General features: G+C 42.7%; 1 protein-coding gene across 2 annotated transcripts in view; it reads right to left on the bottom strand.

The window, feature by feature from the left end:
• Positions 1–1,062: 1,062 nt before the first annotated feature.
• Positions 1,063–26,406, bottom strand: part of LOC147697203 (septin-10-like) — a 348,351-nt gene continuing 323,007 nt past the window's right edge. For both annotated transcript variants that reach the window (XM_086934272.1, XM_086934273.1), the window contains exons 10-11: positions 16,209–16,393; positions 1,063–2,006 (exon numbers count right to left, since the gene is read on the bottom strand). In XM_086934272.1, coding sequence (XP_086790398.1) covers positions 1,991–2,006; positions 16,209–16,393 — 201 coding nt within the window. In that variant the 3' untranslated portion in view covers positions 1,063–1,990. The remainder of the gene's footprint in view (positions 2,007–16,208; positions 16,394–26,406) is intronic.

The raw sequence follows: 26,406 nt of genomic DNA, 5'->3' as shown, positions 1-26,406 counted from the left end.
TTTTACAGCCTCACAAGTCAAAAGCAGAAAAACTGCAGAAAAGCTGGTCACACTGAGAATGGTCTAATTTTCACATTAGGGGCTCCAGAAGGTACAGCAAGGTTGTTCACTTAGATCAATCAAAATAATTCTATTATGAAGCTCTTGACTATAGTTTCCAGATTCAGAATGGCTATGAAGACTTGTGCATAGTTGGGAAACAGATGCAAGCAAATAAGAGATGAATATTTACAATTGACAATATTTGTATAGGTTAATCAAGGTAATTAAAGGTTGTTATGGTAACAGTCTCTCCTATATGTAGCCCACCTTATTTTACTACTGAGCAATAGAGCACTTATTGAAAAAATGCAGTTTGTTGAGGTCAGTGGCAACCTTCCAAAATGGAGTCGGTACTACCTGTAATAAATCTATATCATGAAACACATTCTTGACTAAAATTCCCGTATCAGAAGACCCATAATCAGAAAACCACTATACTGATTTTAATTAGCGTGTAGTATTATGGTAACAATTACCCTAAAAGGGTTGACCTCACAACAACATATTTTTCTGCCCTAAACCAAACCACTACCTTAATCCTCACAGAGCCCATTAACCTAAACCTAACCTTTACAATACCCTGCTCATTATCATAATTCGTTTTGTTAACCTAAACCTAACTCATACCCTAATCTAAACCATACGTTGGTCAGTTTTTTCTCAACTAAATTGACCATTCATTGAGTGGGATTCTTTATCAAGGAACTCCCTCTCCTAACATTCTCTGCCATGATATATTCCCAAGTGCAATAGATAAGGAGGCTTTAGAAGTTGCTATGTTCCTAGAAGGAAGAGTATGACTGACTTTTACCCTTGAGTATGCTTTACACTCCGACTCTAGATAAACACTTACCAGCTTTCTGAAAGAACCAACAACTGCAAAAGGGTTACGTTGGTGGAAAGTAATAAATAATCCGGTTGTCAGGTACTAAACTCAAGATCACGATACAGAATAGCATATTGCAGACTACTTCGAAAATAGTAAATCCATTATTTGAAATGCAAACTTTCCAAGACACATTTGAATAACTATATTTTATTTTTAATAGTTGACAAAGGGTATAGATTGATTATAAAATATACAAGTAGAACTGTACACAATTTTCTTTAAGGGACAGTGTTTACAAGTTAGTCATTGCAGCATATTATTTGGTAAAAAATTGTCCACAGCTTCACAAACATGTTCCAGTCTTAAAGTGATACAGCAGGCATTATAGATGCAGATGCCTACCTACGAAAAGTTTTTAACGTTTTATGAAGAAAAACATACATATGAAGACAAACATTTTTCTCATTTCACAAGGAGCTGCATTTTTCAAAACAATGTTCAATATGCACTTAAAAGCTAGCGCAATGACGGCCCTTTTTTCTAGTAGGATAATTCACAGCTGTTTTATGTTTTGTGTAACATCAAAAATACCACTAAACTCTGAAATGTTATTAAAGTGGTGTGGAGACTGGCCTCTTCAAGATAAACATTGGTTAAATTATCCCAAAATGGTTAACAATATCGAGAGTACTACACATTGGAATGTTTCAGACTATACACTAGTTACAGAAACCGTTTTAGATATTATAAAAACTGGTTACATAAAAATGGCTCTTTATAGAAAAACATTAATTGAACTTTCTCTGCACTTCGCAATACCTTTTCCCTGCTCAAGTAAAACTCTGTAAGCAAAGTAGGCAGCAGCCATGGTGCAAAACGCATTGCGGGATCTATACTAGGCAAATACGAACACCAAAGTGCTATGTAAATTAGAAGCTGAGCAAAAATGTTTCCAAAGATAAAAATACTGATAGGAATGATGTGTACATTTGTCAGTTCCCTTTTGGGATATTTAATTGGTAATACCCATAGTCTTTACTATTAAGCATAATGAAGAATAATGTAAATAAAATAGTATTACGGATGCAGAAGTTATAAATCGAAGATCAGTCTTTAGTACTACATGAAACCAGAGCTGGAAGAAACAAAACAAGAATTTAATTAACGTAAGCATTCAAGTACTGAAAGATTAAAAATACTTTGAAATGTAATCATAATCTATCAATATAATAACTCTAATATAGAAAGATACAACAAAAAACTATAAGTGTACTGTAAACACATTGACTACTTTATGGTCCAAAGACAAATTCTTCAAGTAACCTCTATTTGCATATTGATTTTCCTGGAATTTTTCATGTATTCACACGCATGTATCTCTATAACATATAGAGCTAGGCCAAATCTAAGTTATGCCAAAATAAATACACAAATATAGTCAACGTACATAGTGCAAACCCAAAGCACATTAAGTACAAGATCCTAACCTAACCTCTGTTGTACATGCTAGCCATCCTCACCCAGGCATTAAGTAAAATGTTATTGGCTTCCTACCTTTGCCTTTTAGCCTACATATTTTGTTCAATAGCCTATTCCATTATCTGTGAATCAGGCACCAACAGGCATTACCTTCCACTCCCAGTGGTACATTTTAGAGAGTGAAAATGGCTGAATGTACCGGATTTATGCCTACATTTTATCTTTCATTTTAGACATACATAATATTTCCTGGCATCATAATTTATAAAAATAACAATTTTTAGCACATATTGAAACAAAAGCCAAACATTTTACCAACTTTCTGTTAACTTGTCATTAGAGAACCCTCAATTTCGATGGCATAATATGCTTTTGCCTATCATTATTGCTTAGCTAGGGCTTAATGTAGAAGACTTCATGTGCTTAGCACACAGAGATATTTTAGCTTCTACATAGAATTTCCTGGTCAGTCGTAAATCCTAATAAGTTACTCATGCCAAATTATTTCTCTACAGAGTGTTAAGGATTTTTGTGCATTTGTTTGTTTTTTTGCAATATTAATGTATAAAACCCAGTTTTACCCACGGCTACATATGTATACACTGATATGGTGCTATTGTCATGTAAACAAATTTCCTAAGATGTATAGCAGTGTATTTTCCTGACCTTTGTTAACTAAGCCTCAATTTGGGCCTAGAGCCATATTTTTCATAATGGATGCCTCCCCAGTCCTCCCCCTGCAGAAACACTGCTCGTTTTTATGCAGTACACTGTCAAGTAGATTTGCTTTGGTTTATTTCCATTGTTATTGTTCATACTGTTGTTGATGAATCTTAACAAAACGGTATCTGCTTTCAAGATCCTTCTGCTAGTTCACTGTAACAAATTAATTTATAATAGTTTGCTGTTGTTCAAGTATCTAGTTTGTTCACTATCTCCGGATGGCATTAGCATAGAGGGGTCAGAATATGTAGTTGTATAGAGCTTAAGTGCTAAGGCAATATGATGTTGAACATAATTGTGCTCTGATTTGCTAAAGAAATGATACATTTGTTCACACCACAGTGATTCTGCAGTTCTGTTAATTTAATGTGAAAATGTATAAAAACCCTCAATTTTGAGGGCGAGCCAGAAGACATTCCTGGAGATTTGAATCCTGCTAGGGAGGCTGTCTGTTTCTCTCTTGATTTTGCCGCCCACTTGGGACTTCAAATATTTTTTTTAATTTTGCACTGCTCTGTATTGCCGTATTTACTCAAAGCCTTCATGGCTTTTTCTCTGTATTGACAGACTTTTGAATGTTATAATATAGCCCTTTAACTACTATACTGTACCAGAACGCAGTTACTGAGATTGCCTTTTTACTTAATTGAATGTATCTTCTGATGTGTTGGGAGGTGCCTTACCGTATAAAATTAATTGAGGGTTAACACAGTCTCCTATTCAGAGAATTGTGGGCGTTCTGATTGTGGCAAATTTTGGGGTATCATAATTGTTGGGTTCCCCATCCCCACAAGGGCACTGAGCCAATATTCCTCAGTCACAGCCGCACAAAGTACCTTTATACATGAAACAACCATGTATTGGTGTCTTTATATTGTCTTTGGAACATATCTAAGAAAGCCCTCTTCCTAGGCTTAGTTTCTGTATCATGAAATGTTAGCTACAAATGTGACAATTTAGTAGGAATTCTGCTCCAAGACTGGGTAAGGGGAACTCTTGCTTATGTGTACGGATCATGATTGCCTAGAGAGAAAAAGATTGGGGTAAAAATAATTTTCTGTAGGTCTAAGAACTCTGAACTGTGTGGAGCGCAAAATGTGGGTCTGCAGAATTGCACTGGCTTTTAACATAGTTCTGAGTATAATAAGAGCACAGATTAGCTGGTTTCTGCCAGGGCGATGGTTCGCAATTTTGCCTTTTTCCTTTTACAGCTGAATCTAGGCGTTAAGAATACAAGCTAATATGCACTTCCATCAGATATAAATATTAAAACATTGTGACAACCTTAATTCTCCCACCAGGTATCTGGTCCTGAAAGGTTTATTTAAGCATTTCAGCGTTCATCTTATTTGAACCAGTTGCACACATTTTCAGATGCATACGGTTATAACACAATTCAAATCTTTCATACAATTTATTTTTCATTTATGAGTCGCTGACATACAAAACAGGCTTCATGGCTCAAAGACACATAAAAAGAAGACAAGACAAAGTACCAGTGGGAAAAGCCATGGAATCTTCTCATAGCAACATTTGTAAGGGCAAAAAAATAACAGCATCCCCTCCATAAATGAAGCGGGATGCAAGTTTAAGTTGAAATCATTTTTATTGGATTAAAAACACGAGTCGTGTCTACCCCAAACTCCAGAAGCATACAATTTGTAGACAAAGAGGCCCTCCACTGCAAAGACAGTCCTCCTCGTCGGTGCCAAGACTTTCATTAAAAAAGTTTAAACTGCATCACAGCTCCACATAATAAACTTAACTCACCTCACCATTAGAGAAGAGGAATGAAGGGAAAATGAGGGAAGATTTTGAGAAAAAAGGGGTAAACAATGGGAGAGAAGGAAGGAGCACACCTGATAGAACAACAATCCCTCTGAAAGGACATTATAGCAAATAACCTTCTCCCGAACCACAAAGAACAAATTACTTACCTTCGGTAACACATTATCTGCTAGAGACAATATCTACCTGCAGATTCCTTATCTTTGAATTTTCAAGGCATGAGGCTGGATCCAGAAACTTTTGCTGGAGCAGTACCCCTATGTGCCGTCGGTTGGCTCCATTCTGCTCTGCGTGACGACGTAGTGAGCGCTGGTGATGATGCCGCTGTCACCTATGTAGGCTCCACCCCATGCGTGCAGAAGTCATTAGTTTTCACTTTTCCATGCCAGAAGCGCAGAGCCATGAAGTGACTGGCTTGAGTGTGCGTCAAAACAAGGGCACTGAAAAAGGGAACAACCTTAGTCCTAGTAAATGAGTCAGCGGATTGGGCCTGTAAGGAATCTGCAGGTAGATACGTTCTCTACCAGATAACGTGTTACCGAAGGCAAGTAGATTGTTATGTTATGATATATCAATTTATAAAGCGCATGGCTAAACAGCAGAGTGTCCCGGCGCTGGCATAGGAGTTGGAATGGACGTCTGTTAAAAAGGCAGGTTTTGAGCTTCTTCTTTAACATATCAAGGCTGTGTATAAGCCGAAGATCTAGTGGGAGTCTATTCCAGAAGAGAGGTCCAAGAGAGGAAAAGGATCTGCCACCCATTCTGAGGCGATCAATGCGGGGCACCTTAGCCAGGCACGCCGAGGAAGATCGGAGGGTGCGAGCGGGGGTATAAGTACTGATTCTCTTCTTGAGATATGATGCCCCCGTTCCGTGCATGGCCTTATGCATGAGGACCATGGCTTTAAAAGCAACTCTCTTTTTCACCGGGAGCCAGTGCAGGGCCCCTAAGGTGAGAGGTCATGTGGGACCTGGGAGGAAGTCTGAGCAGCAGTCTTGCTGCAGAGTTCTGTACCACCTGTAGTCTGTAAAGGAGATAGTCAGGGAGGCCGAGGTACAGAGCATTCCCATAGTCTCATCTAGACAATCAGGGCCTGCACTACCTTTTTGCCAGCAGATTCAGATAGTAGCGGACGAAATTGCAAAGATTTGTGGGGGACATCTCCAAAGGTTCATTGATCTCGGTTTTATCTGGGTTACATCTCAGATGGTGCAACTGCAACCACTGAAACACCTTGGTTAGACAGCAGGAAATCAACTTTCCGGCGAAGTCCATGCCTTTCTTGCATGTAAACAAAAGCTGCGTGTCATCTTCCTACGAAATTACCTTTACACCCAGAGACTCCACGAGAAAAGCAAGGGGTGTCAGATATACATTGAACAGAGTGGGACTGAGGGCCGAGCCCTGCGGAACACCCACAGACAGGGGTCTGGCTTGTGCTGTATAAGGTGGCAGCCAGACTTCCTGAGTCCGTCTGACAAGGAATGTTGCGAACCAGTTGAAGGCCAGGTGTCTCATCCCTATCTCATGAAGGTGCTCGAGCAGCTAAAGGTGCATCACGGTGTCAAACGTCGCCATGAGGTCGAGCAGTATCAGCATGGCTTTCCTCCCCTATCTAGGGTGCTTGGGACATGCTCTACTACTTCGAGGAGTGCGGTCTCTGTGCTAAATTTGGGGACGGACGCCTGATTGAGTAGGGCAGAGCATTCCGTTGTTTTCCGGATAATTGGAGAGTTGGTGGTTGACTTCTTTCTCCAGAAGTTTAGAGAAAGCGGGGAGAAGAAAGATGGCCCCATAGTATACCGCTTGCTTAGGGTCTGCTGCAGGTTTTTTTTAAGCAACTGTAAAACTTTGGCCTTTTTCCACATAGAAGGAACCTCCCCTGTTGCCAGCGAGGTATTGAATATGTGGTTCACAGAGGAATTGATAGACGATGAAAACATATTTGTTCATCTGATAGAGACTGCTAGCAGAAGGTTTCTTGCCTTTTAATAGATACCCAAGCCATACCATCCTGGCGGTGGCCTGCAGACAGATTTCTAATGCTAAAAAGTCCTGCAGGACCGAATGGGCAAAATACCCGCCCCTGTAGACCAGACTGTCCAGGCAGTAGACCTTGGCAAACGTGTGCAAAGAAGCCCATGTTGCTGCCTGGCAGACATCCAGGACTAGGACGCCAGAGTCAACGTCATAGTTGCAGCCTTCTCCCTGGCGGAACGGGCTCGTAAGCTCTCAGAGGGCTAAATCTTAGCCAGGGCGTTGCAGATTGTAATGCAGATAACAACTTATTGATGCTTGTTTCTAGTCCAGAGAGGACCTGGCTAGGCAGTTCGGGCTGGACTGTTGACTTGAGGCACAGGGTCAAGACTGATTTGCATATGGCCAGGTCTAAATTGGGGTGGCATGGTGAGCAAAAGAATGATGGATTTAACCCAGATTGACTGGGGTGAATATTTTGATTTGTTCTGCATTCCGTCCATCAATTGTGTGTCTTTTGAGAACGACTTATGAGAAGTGGTCCATTTCTGCAAAGCCCAACTTTTTTTTAGCTCCCACATACTCCACAAAGTGTTGGTTGTCCATCACAAACTCTTTTATGCAGTTAAGGTAGAAGGACACCGGTCTTTTTGGGACCAGATGATGGAGACGCTCCTTTTCTTGGAAGGATGCAGGGAAGCAAAAAAAGTGGTCTGTGTGATTGATTGACCCAGATGGAATGGGGTTACCACCTTTGACAAGAATGAAGCCTGGGTGTGAAGCACCACTTTATCTGCAAAGATCATCATATAGGGTAGCTTGGATGACAATGCCTGTAACTCACTCACCCTCCGGGTTGATGATATTGCCACCCAAAAGGCTGTTTTGATGGTAAGCAGACCCATACTAAGGTTTTACTGAGGCAATGCAAAGGGCATAGGTGAAAACATATGTACAAGCCCTTTTAAAAATCGATTTACATTAGGAAATTTAAACAAAGAGGGTTGGTCTGGCAGCCGCAGAAAGATAACCCTTGAGAGTACCCAACGCAGAAGGATAGTAGTTAAAGAAGCAGAAAGAGGGTCAATAGAGCTTCTGTACAATATTTTACAAACGTTTGTCAAAGGCAGGTGTATACCGTCTTAGTGGAGGGCTGCCTGGCAGACAAAATGACCTCACATACTTCAGGAGGAAGGTATAAAGCTGCCAACTATCGCTGCTCAATCTCCAAGCATGGAGGCGGAGAGTTGACGGGTTCAGGTTGAGAACCCTCCCCTGCTGCTGAGGCAGAAGATCCTCCAGAAGGGGCAGCCTGATCGGTGGATCGATGCTCATTTTCCAAAGCTCTGGATACCAGACTCTTCTTGCCCAGTCTAGAGCCACAAGAATGACTTGGGCCCGGTCGTTCTAGGTCTTCTTGAGAACCATGGGCAGAAGTGGTATGGGCGGAAAGGTGCAAAGTAGGCATGAGCTCAACTCATGACTAAAAGAGTTGCTGAGCGATAGCCGCCTTGGAAACTGGCCTGCGGGAGCTCACTGATGCTTTCAAACGGTGGCGCTGGTGTTCGCGCGGCCGCACTGCCTTCTGGGGGTTGTAGTGCCCCGGCAGTCCGCGGTCCGCGAGAGTGAGGCCACTGATTAATTGGGCTCAGTTTAAGGTTCGCCTCGATGTCCCTTGGAGGCACGGCGAAGAAACAACAGTCTTGGGCAGAATAAAAGCAGGAAACCAATGTGGCAAACAGCGCATCCCCAAAGACTCGTGTCTCCAAGATTGCAGACTTTCTTCGTGCGCTAGCCCCTGTTTATCGTCGTCAAAAGACAGTCGGCTTGCCACTTCTGAGTATCTCTCCTAGGGCCTCAATGTCACCCAGTGAGGCCCTCCCCACAGAGGTGTAAACTTGCTCTTCACTGCACGCTTCACGCTGCTCGGTGTTTTCTTCTGGTGCAGCTTTTAGAGTCTAGCTGCTACCGTCTCCAGTGTGCCTCATATAATGTATGGGCGTACCGTTTCTCGCGCACCTCCGCAAAATGGTAGCTCCCCGAAGTGTCAGGTCGCGCATTGTGTTCCCCCTTCGTAGGTTGCTGTCATTATCCCCTCATGGCCCTCTCACCTGGATCTCTCAGGGCTAGTAGGTACAGTTCAGCTCTGGCCGCACTCACCGCCGCCTCCTCGCCTGTACACGCTGCCAGGGGTCTCTGAGCCGTCTCCTAGCGCAGGGCTCTGTACCGCCGGTATCACTCCGTATCTCCAGCGTGTTAGCGCAACGGTCTCCCTGGTGCGGTATCTATCCCCGAGACCCGCTGCAAGGAGCCACCGGAGCTGGACACGCAGAAAGCGGACAGAGCAGAAAGATAACACTTGAGAGTACTCAACGCAGAGCCTTGCTAGGCAAGGGTACGAATGAAAAGAAGGATAGTAGTTAAAGAAGCAGAAAGAGGGTCAATATAGCTTCTGTACAATATTTTACAAACGTTTGTCAAAGGCAGGTGTACACCGTCTTAGTGGAGGGCTGCCTGGCAGAAAAAATGACCTCACATACTTCAGGAGGAAGGTATAAAGCTGCCAACTATCGCTGCTCAATCTCCAAGCATGGAGGCGGAGAGTTGACGGGTTCAGGTTGAGAACCCTCCCCTGTTGCTGAGGCAGAAGATCCTCCCGAATGGGCAGCCTGATCGGTGGATCGATGCTCATTTTCCAAAGCTCTGGATACCAGACTCTTCTTGCCCAGTCTAGAGCCACAAGAATGACTTGAGCCCAGTCGTTCTTGGTCTTCTTGAGAACCATGGGCAGAAGTGGTATGGGCGGAAAGGCGCAAAGTAGGCATGAGCTCAACTCATGACGAAAAGAGTTGCTGAGCAATAGCCGCCTTGGAAACTTCAGCACACAAATCTGCTGGCATTAGCGTCATATGAGGTGAACAGATCTAACCAAGGCTCTTTCCACTGCTGAAAGAGACCTTGCGCCACCTCCGAATGGAGACGCCATTAATGATCCGTTAGGCATCGGCGGCTGAGTTTGTCTGCCCTGGAATTCAGAGAACCTGCCAGCTGTTGAACCACCAGGTTTATGCCCTGCTGTTCCAGCTATGTCCATGAATGCAGGACCTCTTGACAAAGGGTCCACGACCCCACTTTGCCATGTTTGCAGTACCACATGGCGGTGGTGTTGTCCGTGAACAACTGCACAAACTTCTCCTTGATAGAGGGAAGTAATGCTTCAATGACAAACAAATCGTCCGAAGCTCCAACAAATTGATGTGGAGCCCAGACTCCACCAGAGACCAGTGTCCCCTGACCTCCACCTCTCCCAGATGGCCGCCCCATCCCAGGAGTAACGCATCTGTAACTACTGTGTGATATGGTTGGGGGATGGAGAGTAGTCTGCCTCTGACCCTATCACGGTTCATTAGCCACCACTGCAGGTCTTTTGCAGTTGGAGGCCATGAGGCCCAGCAGCCTCAGAATCAATCTCACTGATATCTAGGATAGAGGCTGAATCATCAGTATCATCACCTGAATATCCTGGACTCGCTGTTCGGGAGGATAAGCCTGAAACTGCACAGTGTCCAGAACAGCTTTGATGAAAGGGAGACTCTGGGAAGGAGTCAGGTGTGACTTCAGTATGTTTATAGAGAACCCCAGCAAATGCAGGAAGTTCGCCGTAGTCTGAAGGAGGGAGATGACAGCCTGTGGTGAGGACACCTTCAACAGCCAGTAGTCGAGGTAGGGAGAAGACTAAAATCCCTAACCTGCGCAGATGAGCTGCAACCACCGCAATCACCTTGTTGAACAACAGAGGGGCGCTAGTAAGGCCAAAAGTTAGCAGGGTAAACTGAAAGTGCTTTTGGCGTAACGTGAACCGCTGGTAACGCCTGTGGGCTGGCAGGAGGGGATGTGAAAATAGGCATCCTGCAAGTCCAAGGCAGACAAGACCGGAGTCAACGTGAGCATCTTAAACGTATCCTTTTGAGGAAGAGATTGACAGTTCGAAGATCTAAAATGAGCCATAACTCTTTGTTCTTCTTCGGAATCAGAAAGTAGCAGGATAGCAACCACTGCCTACTACTGAAACTGGGACCCGCTCTATAGCCCTCTTGGCCAGGAGATCTGTGACTTCCTCTTGGAGTAAAGTTAGATGATCCTCCACCAGCTATTCTTGAAGTGCCTTAAAAGGAGGAGGAAAAGAAAGGAAAGGCAGAAAATAGCCCCCTGAATGATCTGCATAACCCACTTGTCTTGTGTTATGGACCTCCAGTGGAGGAGATGATAAATGGATTCTCCCTCCAACTTGAGTAGCATGTTCTTGTTGAGTCAGACTACAAGTGCTTGGAAGCTGCGACTGCAGCGGGCTGGGTGGCAGACTACTTCTGGCTTCCATTCCGAGGTGGTGTGATACAGTTGGCGAGGATGTAATCCCCTTCCATTGCCATGAAAGGGGCGAAAGCTCTGGCCGTAGCATGAGAGTCCTTTAAGCGCTCCAAGGCAGAGCCCACCTTCTCTCCAAAGAGATGAGATCCATCAAAGGGGGGCATGCCCATCAAATTAGCCTGGACATCGCCTGAGAAGTCAGATGTTCTTAGCCAGGCGTGACGCTGTAAGGCCACTGTCGATAAAACTCGTCTGCCTAGCGAGTCAGTTGTGTCAAGGCCATACCTAATAGTGAATTTTGCTGCATCTCTTCAGTCCTTCACCGCCTGGAAGAGTACAGCCAGGGCCTGTGGCAGCACTTGTGCAGCCGTCTCCCAAAGGGAGTGGGAGAAACTTCCCAATAAGAATGCAGTATTCACCGACCACAATGCAAGGCTTGCAGAAGAAAATATCTTGCCAAGAGTTTCCAGCCTTTCGAATTCCCTTCCTGGGGCGGGAGGAGGAGAGGATACGGGAGGGAATGTGCGATGGGAAGTCGAAGCCTGCACCACCAAGCTCTTAGGGGTGGGGTGTTAGCTAAGGAACCTTGGGTCGCCCAGGGCGGGGCGATGGTGGTGTGCAATTGTCCTGTTCACATGAGCCCCTATGCTAGGCTTGGACCACGTAGCTAGGTGGACAGCAGTAAGAGCCTCATTAAAGGGCAAAAGGGTTTGAGGTGGAAGCCCCAGGCTGGATCACTATTGTCAGAAGATTAGTCCTCATCTGCACAAAGAGCAACTCCAGTCCAAGGACCTCAGCTGCCCTCCTTACCATCATGGCTTAAGAAGCCCACTTCTATGTAGCCACAGTTGGCGGAGAGAGCATGCCAGTATCTGCGGATGAATCCAGTCCACTGGCCTCCCCAAGTTCCTCACACCAGTCCATCTGATCTACAGACAAATCCTGGTGCTCTAAAGGGTACATAGGCCACTCCCAGTCCTATCCCGTGCCTGAAAAGCCCTGAAAATGACCAGGTGACAAATATTAACCCCTGGGTTCTACTGGTGCCGGAGTCAGTGTTGAGTAAAGCAGATCTGACTCATCAGGGCAAAGGATGGCGCTGGCACCAAAGGCATCGATGTTTGGGTCCGACACTGCGAACAGCATTGTGCCGGATCAAGCGTCGGATCCATGAGCCCCCCCAGCAATGTGTGAGGAGCAGATGATGTAGTATCCAAAGGGGCCACTTCCGATCCCACAGGGCCCACTCAAACATTTGGTGCATTGCCTTCTAAAATTATTTTATTTGAGTGGGAGTCGCTCCAGCTCCAGGAAATGGAGGGCTGCCCAGAGTCGGCCCTGGCTCCAGCTCCACAGAACCGTTCCTAGAGCCTCATGTAGCTTTCCTTATTCATTGATGGATGGATGACAATAGAGACAAAGATGAAGTCCGCTTAGACTTCTTCTTTTTCTTATGCCTCTTCCCCGAGTGTCCCGAAGACCTTGCGTGGGAGGAAGAGGACTTGGGTCTCTAAGAGCAGTCCAGCGACCTCCTCTTCTTTGATCGGGATATCGTCTGAATCTCACTGGCCGCTGAGGACTGTCTGGACGTAAAGAGCTTCATAGCATGCTACCGCAAGGCCTTCAGAGCCATGGTCCGACAGTCCGAGCACAACTTCCAGTCGTGGTTGCACACGCAACACCAAAGACATACGAGATGGGGGGGAGGGGGGCATTACGGACATGGCATGACAGCCACCACACGTTTTAAACCCTGTCTTCCTAGGAGACATCCCTCGACATACAAAAAATTCGAAAAAACCAGCCCAAAAGCGATAGAGGGGTGGCTCTTCTCGGATCAGTTGGTTGTAAGCAAATGGGTGGATCCTGTTCGAACGGCAGCCGCATCAGAGGCAGGACCCAAAATCTGTTTAGCACTTAGTACTCAAGGAGCTGCACCCATGAGCTCCTGGTTCAACATGTTTGCTGGGGTTCTTTTGAGGAGGAAAGATGCACTGCTATTCATAGTGTTAAAAATGATGTCGTCAAGAAAGCATTTTTGTGATTAGTAATCCTTTTATTTACTGCAGGTCTACAGACAGGAAGAAAAGCAAAACAGCTGACACGTGTTTCGCCCGTGGCACCTACTTGGCCGAGGGCTTTCTCAAGGCGATGATTTGTCCATGTATTACATGGTATGAAATCTGCAGCTAGAAGTCTCTATCAGATTGTACTCATTCAACTTATGGATGATGAAGAGAAATTCACTCTAGGCGCATTTCTGAAAGCCGCAGTACAAGCTTGTGGTTCTATAAATACTGAGTAGACTAGCAATAATGCCCGATGTATTGCTTGTCTGTTATTTGATGGGACACTGAAATTCAGTTGATCATTTTTATGAACTGTTTTTATTATGTATTTTAATATGCATCTTTAATGTGTGCATGTTTGCACTTTTATGGATACATTTAGTATTTGAATAATGTTTTTTGAACTCGAAGTAAACACTGAGCAGTGAGAGATCAGTCAAGAAAAAGCCCACACACAAGTACCTAAAGCACAGGTATTGTGGATGGGGAAAGACAGTCACTTCCCTTAGAGACACCCCAAAAGTACTCTACCAATTCCAGTGGAGATGGGGTTTTGGCGAGGATCTGTAGAAAAGTTGACAGTCAGGGTGAGGTGTCGGCATAGAAAAGTAGGTGAACAAGGAGTACCACTTATTTCTGATGATGCAAGTCATTCAAGATGTGAAGAAGCCCTCGGCAGTGTTGATTATGTGAAGTCATTTAGGACACTTTTAACACCATTGACCAATCTCTCTTACTAAGTGTGTGCAGGAGGTTGCTAGACTTGGTGTGCCAAATATATGGTTGGGCTCATTTAAAGAAAATAGGAAAAATATATTTTGGACCGGAAACAGACAGCAAGACTCTGTCCTACCCCAATCCCTATTTAATATGGAGCCACTGGCTTAGTTTTCAAGGATGAATGATCTGAACTTTCAGATGTACATAACTGATGAGGAACTGGTGGTGGAAATGAGAAACAAGCAGGTATATATCTTTACAGACTGCCTGATGAGCAGCAAAAGGTAGGTGGGCTAACGTATGCCTGGGTTTAATGGGACAGATGCTAAAGTCAGGATGTTGGGATTAGATGGGGCTGGATTTTCATATTTCCTCTAAGCCTCCTCTTTCATTCTGCCTCACAAACATATTTTGTGGTACGAACAGGCAGATTCTGTAGTCGGCCAAGGCCTGCACTTCTAGAAGATAACTGGCTAGGAGCACCTCCTGAACAAGCAAGTCACTGATGCTCTCATAAGAATGTTTGTGCACCTCAGCCAAACTGAGGAATGGACCTCTATTTCATCAAAAAGCGTCTTTTCACTTCCCCTGTATTCCTCTGCTTGAGCTAGTTCACCAGTCGAGATGATCTACACATCAGACATTAGGAACACCTCCCACAAGTTTTTTTATTTGCAGCATGTCCTGAAATGAATCATGCGGCATCTCCTAAAAGATTTTCCGTTCACCCTTGGAATTATTCAACCTCTTCTACTGCGTTCTACAGACACCTTAGGTTAAAGATAACTTGAAGGAGACTTTGATATTACTTGTTTGTATTTTAGGAGTTCTGTTGCCCCTATACTGACCCCTGCCCCTGGTATTCTGCCACAGCCTAAAGTTGTGTTGTAACAACTGTGCCTTGTGCCATCCTGTGAGAACCTTTATTTTTTTATCGTTGTTGCAAATTGTGGAGCATTAACATCTTCTATAGGACAATGGGCCAAGAACAGTTTCATTATGATTCTTTTGGCTCTAACAAAATAAAGGTACAGTGCCATTCATGTGCTGATGTTTACTACTGTGCGATGGATATGTTGACTGTTCACCATAGTCATTAGTTACAAGAGTGAACCTGTATGTCTAATTTCCTGTAGCATGTTACCATTCAATTGAAATCTCTGTAAATGAAAGAACTGAATGCAAATATAAGGTAATACAATTTCAAATAGTAACATTAATGTTGTGCTCTGTTTAGTATAAAAAAAAAAAATTTGTGAGAGACTGAAGAAAATCAGAGAGAACCTACATCTGACAAGATGATCAGCATGAGTCTGCTTTCTCTTATCCAAATACCCCTTCCCCACTCTTCACTGTCAGCACCTAACGCAGTCTTCGATGTGTTCAGCAATGTCGACAGGGAAGTAGACTAGTGAGCTCCATGTTGTTCCCTGAGCAACATTCAGATCTATATGTTAGTGGTCTCTTGAGTCAGACACATATATTATTTGCTGCATTTTGTCCATTTTGACAATTCCTTCTGAACTTTTATGAGGTTAGTGATGTAGGTATTGAGCAGGTCAACATATCACCCAACTGAGCTCTCTCATAATGCATGAGCATTACATCTCCATTAGTCTTGCTCATGCACATGATGATGCAGCAGCTATCTTAAGGTTCTACAATCTATAGTACCCTCCCATATTAATCAGGTAGAATCTCTGTCTTTGCCTCTATGTTACAGATACTCTTCATAGCTGTAGTGACAATCGCCATATTAGCTTCCAGTGTTCTCCATGCACACATATGCCAGGACAATGCGTGTCATGGTAAGTACATCTATTGTTGGCTCTTGTACCACTGGCATTATTTTTAGAGAACATCTAACAATTTCAGTACTAAGACAGTGCGAAAGATTCTTAACAATTGCTTTTTACAAACATGTTATGTTTACCAATGACAATACTACTGCTGTATAGAAAGGGCTTAAATGAATTAAATGGTTCCAACTCAACTTACATTTCATCTCTTTATTACTTCTACCTTAGCCATGCTTGTTGTGCAACAAGGTAGCCCTTGAATGTGCATAAGGTAAGGACTAGGTGGGAAGAAGGGAAGTGGAGGGGGCAGAAAGATACAAAGGCCAGATTCTGAACAGACAAATATGTGACTAAGATTAAATGGCTTATGGGCATTAAAAGCGAAATAGGAATTCCACTCTATTGTGGACTTACTTTTTACGATCCTTTTTTAAGCTAGTATTGAAGGACCCTCCAGAACTTGGGGACTGTAGTAATTCATTTGCCATCTTCTTTTTATTGAATAAAATCATCTCATCTTCCAACTGCTTCCTTTTTTCTTCCAACTTGAGTCTTTCATTTTGATGAAGTGTCTTGAGGTGTTCAAATTTGCACTGCAACTGTTAAAACAATGATAAGGTACAGTTTGGACGAGTCACTGCAGCAGCTTTCTCTTTGCAAAATAAAGAATACATAAAAAAATGGTTTGATCAGAATTAAATTCTACAATATGTTTTAATCCCATGTTACAGTTAAAGGAAAGTGCAGTAACATTAATGATCCTTTTTCTAGATATTCTAAAGTGGAATTTAAGATTCTCAAGGATTATGCTTTCTCAAAATCTTTACTACTGACACCAGTCTTATCAAAAACATTAAGGGCCATACATACAAATCATTTTAATAGTTTCAAACACTCCTATTTAGTATTTGGGACAGTTAAAATATTTTTTTAATGTTACAATCCCATTGTAGAAGTCAGTAACTTTTACCAACTGCTGAAATAGGACTGCAACCCCAGACCGCTTTGGGATTTGGAATGGATGTGGTGTGGAGGTCACATCCAGATACCAAATCAGTACAGCATGTATCAATGCTTTGTGACCGTAATCTGACCTCTTTGGCTCCCGAGTTGGGGTGTCGTAATGCATTTGCTAAAGACAGGCACCCACTTAGTACCTCTTTCTTTTGATGAATCTATAAAAAAGTTTGTTTGGGAGTGGGTATCGGTCTAGTGTAGGGTGGCTGACTTTAGCAGGCCACATCCGTGTGATATCACAATTTGTGACCGACCTGATTAACACTGATACAGTAGGTCGGAGTGCGAACCACTCTGAAACAGAATTTTAAGAAATAACCTATTGGTATTATTGATATACAGTTCAGTTTGTAAAATTCCTTAGTTCTTGCAAAAAAAATCGCAAATTGCAATTAGAGTTTTATATCTGGCTCTAAATTCCCACAACTCCAGGGACGTTGTCCAGTTTCACATTTTTTTAACCATGTGACCTCTTGCCACGATCACTATTTTAAAGCCCAATATAAGTCTCAAAGTTTCTTCTCAGAAGCTCTCATTCTCTGAGCCCACATTTAGCAAATTTCTTTCATAGTAAATAAAAATCACACATTTCTACCTCAAGCCTCATTCCGATTTTTGATTGTGTCTTGGCTCATCTGTTTTGCAGTAATTCCTGATATTATCTCTATGGATAATTCTCTACCTCAGATGAGGGCTTCCTCCAACCATAGATGGTTTCTGTGTTTCACACGGGACATTCGATCGCTCTGCCAGTGTTCTGTCTTCCTCCACATTTTATGAAGAAGGAAGAGAGATTGCATTACTTCAAGCCTCATCGGGCTCTCTGCTTTTACACTTACAGAACTTGGGACCATAATATTAATGAGCAGATGTTCCTTGATTTTGGAGATGCCAGAAAGGGTAAGGTGGCTCGGGGAAAGAAGGAATTGTCCTATGCATCATGGTGTACTATTTAATTGCTAAGAATATGCCCCCTGCAGGCATAAATATGTTAGGTAAACAATGGTTTACTAGGATTTTTATCTCCGTGATGAGAAAAAAAGTGAAGAACTTGCTTTTCGTAGTACAAGACATAGAGTATATATACTTATACAATACCAAGGTATACAGTAAAGGCAGGATTTTTTGCAATTAATTCATTCATTACAAATTGCAAATTAAATATAGGCTCATTTTTGAAGAAAAGATCCAGTGCTCATGCTTGCGGTGAAGAAAGGCGCAGTGAGGAGCAAAGAGATAAAAACAAAGTGCATCACAATTAAAAAAGGCATACAACTTTTTTTTTACAAAACATTTACAGCAATATGTGAGGAGTCTATGTAGGTCTGTTGTCGATGGTGTTTCAACTTTGTTTAACAGACGGTCATCATCAGGATGGAAGCAAGAGCGCCCAGTATCTGGTATGAGGGGAAGGCGATCTTTCAAGACTTAGCAGGAAGTGAGTGCTATTGAGTATGGTCACTTAATTGCAAAATGTTCAATTGCCAGCTGGCATGAGGAGAGGACCGCAGAAGCAGCTCTCAAGTCCTAGGTAGCCTGGTTTTAGTTACCGGAATCCTGAGGGAGTGGCCAATCACAGGGCATAGGAAAACAAGCGAAAACTTATGAGATCAATATTTCAGGAAGCCTTATTGTGGTATACAGAATCTTCCATCTGCTGTGTGAATCGGGAATCGTGCAGTGTGACCAATTCAAGCTTATCATGGGGGAACCGGTGCTGCAGACTTTGCGGGAACTTGGTGTCTTCAGTTGAAGTGCAGGACAGCAATGCTAGCAGTTGAATAATGGAGCAACAGGAACCCGTGCTCCCGATCAGCTGGGGCACAGGGACTAGCAGGAATTATGAAATACTGTCCTGTTCAAGTTATGAGTATACCTAGCCCTACATTCCCACAACCCAAGGGACATTTTCTAGTTTCACATTTCTTTAACCATGCGGCCTGTTGGCACAATCATTATTTCAAGGCTGAATATAAGTATCACAGTTGCTTCACAGAAGCTCTCATTCTTTGCGCCCACATTTAGTGGACTTCTTTCATAGCAACTTAAATCACATATTTCTGCTTCAAGCCTCATTCTGATGTTTGTTTGTGTCTTGGCTCATCTGTTTTGCATTAATACTTTATATGATCTTTGTGGGCTATTTTACTACCTCGGATGAGGGCTTCCTCCATACCCTTGATGGTTTCTGTGTTTCATACGGAACAGTTGATCGCTCTGCCACTGTTCTTTCTTCCGCCAAACTTTATGAAGAAGGAAATAAGATTGCCTCAGTCAGAGCCTCATCGGGCAGTCGGCTTGTACCCTTACAGAATTCGGAACCATCATGTGAATGACCAGATGTTTCTCGATTTTGCAGGTGCCAGAAATGGTAATGTGGTTCAGAGGAAGAATAAATTGTCCTAGGCATCATGTTGTGCTATTCCATTGCTAAGAAAACGCCCAGTGCAGACTGCAGAGTGCATTCCACCATGGCCAAGCGTGTTTCTTGTTCGGAACATCTGTCAGGCTATGATGTGGTTTTTGGTGCACACTTTTACCAGGCAATATTGCCTCAACTTTGAAGTCTGCATGAATGGTCATTTTGTCAGGTGCGTAATGCAAGACTTTTTGGTATGATCAACTCCTCAGTCCATCCATGGAGCTACTGCTTTGATACCAAATAAACATTTGCAGGTAAAGGTTTTCTTCAGAAGAGAGTACTAGCCTACCGTAGTGAACTTTAAGATCGATACTGTCAGAGTCCTCACTGCCTGCTTCCATAATTTGAATAATATTCTTGAAGATTTTGCTGATCAGGTCAAATGGAAGATCTGCTGGGGTATAATGCCATTATTCAGACCATTGTGCCAGTTTCATTTCTCCCTCTGGTGTGCTAAAAGGACAGGAAGTGACATCAGCAAGCCGGATAGGGTCTTATATTTCTCAGTGAGTGCATATCCAGAAGAGGGTCTTGAGCTGAGCCTGGAGTCACACAAAACCGCCTAGCTACGAAGAAGAGCTGCTGAAAAAATTACATATCCAGTCTAATGCCCAGGAGGATTTATAAGAAGTGGAAATTGCATGTAAAAGTAGCCATCAAAATTTGGAGACAAATGTGTGGCCTTGATAATTACCTTCACTCTTGCTATCACTAAAAGGCACTGAAACCATCACCACTGTCCATGAGCCCAAGTGTTTTTCTCACTAACGGTGTGTATTCCAGACTGCCGCATTATCCATCTGATACATCATGCCAAAGTGGACGATAACACCATGAAAAAGATTTCCTTGGTGAAAATCAACAACTTTGAATACTTCACACAAGACTGAAGTGCCATGTACGCTTTCTTTCTTGACTTTAGGCTCTGCAGTACACAGGCTTGTTTCAACTAAAAACTAGGCTTAACGCAAGAATCACTAATCAGTCCTGAACTTGTTCTCCAACTAATAGCCATTCAGCAAATGGGACCTTTGAGATTGCCAATATCATCATAATGATGGTTCTGCTGGATTTTCCTTCACCTGACAGTTGCAAATAATATTTAGGACATATACCAGATCCACTGCAAATCAACTGCAATTGAACTATAAAATACTGTTCCATACACCAATTAGCCAAACTATCCCCTTCAGACCTCCTGAAACCCTACAAGCCACAACACTGCCATGAATAAGAGGCAACCTCCATCTGAGACCTAGCTAAGGACGAAAACCCACAACTCCTTCCTGTGACCCCTACCTGGCTCCTACATAACTATTAACTCATGCTGAATGTATGTATGACCTGCCTGTCATCAGAATAATTAGACCATTATACGCATAGCCTGCCTGGCTCTACTGGACGCTCTTGTTGTTATTAAGTTTTATGAGTAAATGTTTTATACATGATCGGTTATTAGATTCTGATACATAGCAATTGCCATGACGAACAAACCCTCATCTTTGACAGACTTGTTGAGCCTTGAATATCAGTAATGAACCGAAACACATGGATAGAATGATATTTGTTTTTTTACATAATGAATACTTAAAGATTGTTGATGTCAACAGGCCTGACGAAACGCACGTCTAATTAAAATGTAAACTCAAAAAAAAGATTTTTTTTTTTAAAAACTAACCCCTTCAGATCTCCAACTATTAATAGTAAGTGGTGCCAAGGACTCTTGAAAGAGCATGCTAACTAGGCTGGACTGTCTAAAATCCTCCCCACTGACAGATGAAGCAGAAGCTAAAATACATATTTTTGGGACTCAGAGGATTCATTAGTATGTATTCATCCCAATGGAGAAAAACTGGAAAATTCCAGGAAAGTTCTGAAAATAATTGGAATCTACCAATGACCTATCATCACAAATGATGATATTTGCTTTTTTGCTAGCATGATTCAGAACTGCTGGCACAGCTGAGAATAGAGGGAAGGTATAACTGACCCCTTCGCTCAAACCTAGAAGGAATGGCTATAGTCACCCTGCTTCAAAGATCAGTCTCCAAATTAAAACGTTTGAAAACTAAGGACTGATCTCTTCTAAAAGGCCCACATAAGTTCTCTACACCACATACTATTCTGTAGTTAATAATTGTAATATCACAGACGTAGAAAATATACACAATTAGATTATATTGGATTTAAAAGATTTCATCCCTGGGCTATTAGAACCTCAAATCCCATTCACCTGCTGTAGTGTAGTTCCTATATTCCCAATAGGCTCTGCGTAATATATCCTATAGATTAGACGTAGGACTAGGGTCGACTAGGTCTCTATCGAATATATTAAACTTAATTGTGAGTACCAGCTAGTTCAGAGGTCACTAGAAACTTTCTCGAATTCACAAGAAGGGATTCGTTTCCGACAACCGCATTAACATGCCAACTTTGTTTCCGAAGAATAAGAAATATATCTCTAGAGTCACGGAAACAATAGATAATTATTTCACTCAGTCAATTGTGCATGCTTCGTTTCAACAGAGTTTGTAGAGAAACAGAGAGACAGGCATTTTCAATAAAAGTGTTTATTGAACAGTATTCTTTCTCATGCAAGAGAAGTGAACTGCTACAATCGTTAAGCAGACTGAAAAGTATAATGCGTTCAGCGACAACAATATTATAAAATAATACTGTAAAAGCATGGTATAGTTTCTAAGCCATATAAAAATACATACATAAATAACATTGACTAAAAATACTCAACTGGTGCTTCTGAAATACGACTAACCCCAATATATCTAAACTAATTCTGGTACGCGGGAAGTAGTAAGTATTGTGTAGCATAGGTTTAGTTATTTATGGCAAGAATCTATCCCAGATTTCTCTTAGGTTCTAATCATCTCCATACCTTAGTTTAAACTGAAGGAGGTCTGGTATCTCTGTCGCGGGACTCGATTTCCCAACACCCCGCAAGGGGAGCTTGCAAACACTGGAGCTGGATTCTCGGCAGGAGAAAGGCAGCCTCTCGATCAGTGCATCAGCTGGAGGGTCGGATTCCTTCGGCACTTGCTGTAGCGAGCTGCGTTGGGCAAATAGATAGTCGAACTGCTCCGAACCACCGCGTCTTGCTAGAGCAAGTGAAGGTATATTTATACCTTGAAGGTGTCTAGGAATGCCATAGTTTGACGTAAAGTTGGGCATAATAAGTCAGGAAAGAACCCCTAGGGAATAGTCGTTCTTTGCAAAGTGCATGAGTTCTTGAACAAATCAATATTCAATCCAGGGGAAGTTCCCTAACTGCTTTCCAAGAAATCGTTGTGACGTTTGGTACAGGCGGAAGTAGCCATGCCTGTATTTGGTCTGCATGGGCTATGTCTGAATAAGGGCTTGATTTCTATGCCTATATAAGGCATGAATCGGGAAAATTCACTTGGAGCCTAAAACGCCACACAACACCCACTCCACTTTATTATGTACGACATTACTAAGTTCTAAACATATTAAAACATATCTAAACATGATGTGTTAAAAACCCCACCTAAAATACATAGAAATGCATTGGTAATGGTTGTACACGAAAGAGTATTTTGCGGAAACGCATTTAAATGCAATGTTTCATTCAAAGCATATAGATGACATTTGAAAAACCGCTATCCGAATGAATCATAAAAATGCATTTATGAAATGGTTCTTAATTACAGAAGAAAACAAGTTGAGACTATTCCATGGCAGAATATATAAACTGTTTGAATGTGGACAAGGTCAAATATTGTCACTTGGAAGTATTCAAAAAATTCTTGTTGTCTAGGAATAGTTCTACTTTAAGCAGATTTCTTTGTGCAAAAAAAGAAAAATACAAATTTCGAAAAAAGTCTGATAAATTAGAAAAAAATAGAGTTCCAAAGTTAGAAGTTTGTTTTGAAAAGTAATGGTCGAATTCAGAGAACACTGTGTGCTAACTTTAAAAGTCAGTCTCATTGTTTGGAGAAAACATCAAATCTTCTAAGCTGGTAAAGACTTTGTCTACTACTGTAGGTGAAAGTTGGACTACCTCGTTAATCAGATCAACCGCACATAGATGAGAAGCATCGCTGTCAGCGTCAGTCGCATTAGCAATGTTCGAAGTAGATGGTACCTGTGTGCCTGTCGCTCCACGTATCTCACCGTCTGCATTTTGCGTCTGTGAGATCTTAACTAATGCCGTCATCAGGATTGGTAGCCGCTGGGGACAACACAGTGCATGAGCCGTTACTGGTCCAAGCAAAGTATCAACTTCCGTTGGCAGGACTGATGGGAGTGTCAGACATATATCTAGCATGACGCATTCTTCTCCACATAGCAGGCATCGTAGAACAGGTAAGATGCAATCTTCCCAGATTGGTCGAAATGAAACATTGTGGTATTCAAATCTCTTAAACAAGTAAATCCCAGTATTTGTATCATGCGCTCACGACACTTCATTGCCAGGAGGGTGTTCTCCAAGGTGATCTGGGTGTCGATGGTGACTTGGCTTGCCATATCGGAGCAGAAGTAGCAAAAATAGTATCCCTGTTCAGAGTCCCAAAATGAGAGGCAGTCCGCCAAACACAGAGTGCACGAAGTTTGGAACTATGCCTAGGACTGCTTGAAAAGGTGTTAACAGTCCCGAAAAAACGGTCTTAAATACATGTACAATACCACTCGTATCAGACATGTTTAAGATACGACCTAACATTTCTGAGAAATGTATAGGGCAGCTTGTTGATAAAAGGACATGTAATCTGCAGAAGTCCTTGCAGCTTGCAGATCATACGTCTCTTTGGCCGAGGTCATGGCACAGTTTTTTTGTAAAAGAATGGCTTTCATTTTGCATAAAGTATCAATTCGTATAGAAGAGATGTTCATTGAAGGCCATAATGGCAACTCCCCGTCTGTCTTAGTTTTAGGAAACAATACTTGCATACAGCAAGTGACCCTGGCTGACAGTTACGAGATAGGGGGTTCCTGGGAACATGCCACAGCAGCTGTGATCGTTCAACATAATGTAACTTCCATTAGAAAGCTGCCTAAAAATTGGATAAATCACTGCAGCTGGAGAACCTTGAAGTTGGCAGGATGAGTTGTTTGAAGAACAATCGCAGGCCCCATGTAAATTAATACCCTGACATAGGAGAGAACGGCTTAGTACATTTTCGCAATTTGTACCACTAAGAAACACTTCTTTCCCCCTACTCCAACATCTGTGTGTATAAGGTAAATCCCAGGATGTCTTGATGTATTCTTTACCCAACCTTTCATATACGCCTGCTGGTATATGTTTTAAGCAGTACTGAAAATGGAAAAGTGTAACTGGCAGAGTGATTGTACCGTGTATTATCCATTCTGTTGCTGGTTTCTCAGAAACAGTTGGTGGTAATCTTTCCAGTTTTTTAATGCTCAGCACAGTATAGTCTGCTCCCCTTTGTGCCAAAGTGATTTGTTTATCTGTAAGGCTAAATTCAGAAAACAATGACGTGGTGTTGATTAGACGCCAAGGCACATAGCCAGAACGAGGGTTTTGTAACGTCCAGCCCAATAACATCATAGAAAGCAATTGTGACTGACCATGTTGTGACATGACCAAGTCCTGTTCCATTATGTCTATGGCGGAGGATACTATGCTGTCCAAAGAATATATTCTGGATGACAGAGTAATTAACTCATTGTATTAATTTAGAGAAATCTCTCTCTGTAGTTGACAATCAATTTCTCGTATTCGTTCTGCAGTCTCTGCTTGCGTTGTTTTCCATGCTTCATTATAAATGGTATAAATACTGGCGTACATAAAACTTTATAACGCAGTTTAGTAGGTCCTTGTAAGAGGTTCCTCAAATCAATGCCATCTTTAAGTAAAGATAAGTGTTTGTTTTACTTCTTTTAGTGTAGATTTTTGTAGCCACTCAATGCACAATTTTCCCACACTGTATGATGTTACTATCCCTAGATGTTGTCTCTGGATATATCTTAGATCTGGCCTAGTGAATGTGAATCCTTGTGTCTTATTCAGGAATTTATCTTGACAGTTATTTGTGTCTGTGGGCCAGATTAACCATTTTTCCAATCAGGATCTGTTCTGTTGTTAAATAAAATAGTATTTATGTCGACCACCCCCTCTGAAGTGTTTTTACTATCAGGTGTAGGTGTAGGTATGGACAGTTTGTTTAAATCTTTTTTCTTGGCTAACCCAAGACAAGATGTCTGTTGAACAGTGTCATTTAAAAACATTATTTGTTCTGGGATGATGCAGGCTCTAAATAAAGCTTCTAATCCCTGCACTTGCCAGTCTTTTGTGCCCTAGACAGTTTTTGTCTCAATGTTGTCTTTCCAAAAGTCAAAACCTAAGGTTGACAGCTGAGCAGAAAAGGCTGCAGAATAAATTTGCTTAGTATTAGTCAACCTACTTTTAATTCCTGTCTTATTAACATTTCTAAAGTAAAATGTTTCTGGATTTGAAACAATAAAACCTGAAAAGTATGGAAATTTGACATAAAATGTTTTTGAGCTTCCTTTATGTGGCGTAGGACAATGTTCCCATTGGTGATCTATACTACTATTATAAAGGAAGAACTTTGAGGCTTTGAGGCGGGTAAACTCGGGAACCACAGCGCCAATCCACACACCTGATACATCGTTTGAATGCTCAGGGTGTGCAGATGGACATAGGCTATATAAATTTTAAAAATACGTTCTATTTAAAAAATTTACATTTAAAAAAAAGTAGTCCCCTCGAAGTAGCGCCGGCCATGACCTGCGTGCTGAAGTCGTCCAGGAGCGCGAGGAACGCGAGGAGGAGCGGCGGACATGGCGCAGGGGAGGAGCACTGATGAGCGGCACACAGGCGGTGAGCAGCAGCAGACCGGCGGACTGGCGAGGAGCACTGAACTGAGGAGCAGCGGCTGAGCGGCAGACATGGCGCGGGGGAGGAGCACTGGCGTGTGGCACACAGGCGGTGAGCAGCAGCGGAGCGGCGGACATGGCGCGGGGGAGGAGCACGGACGAGCGGCACACAGGCGGTGAGCAGCAGCGGAGCGGCGAGGAGCACTGATCTGAGGAGCGGCGGCTGAGGTAAGGCTCCGGGGAACAATGTCGGGGCAGGCGGGGGTCGGGGCAGGCGGGGGACGGGGAGTTACAACAAAAAGGCTCCGGGGGACAAGGTCAGAGCAGGTGGGG

This window comes from Lissotriton vulgaris, chromosome 8, assembly GCF_964263255.1.
Source record: "Lissotriton vulgaris chromosome 8, aLisVul1.2, whole genome shotgun sequence".
NCBI classification, from domain to species: domain Eukaryota; kingdom Metazoa; phylum Chordata; class Amphibia; order Caudata; family Salamandridae; genus Lissotriton; species Lissotriton vulgaris.
The sequence above is the reverse complement of the archived record's forward strand: the minus strand, read 5'-3'. Positions and strand labels throughout refer to the sequence as shown.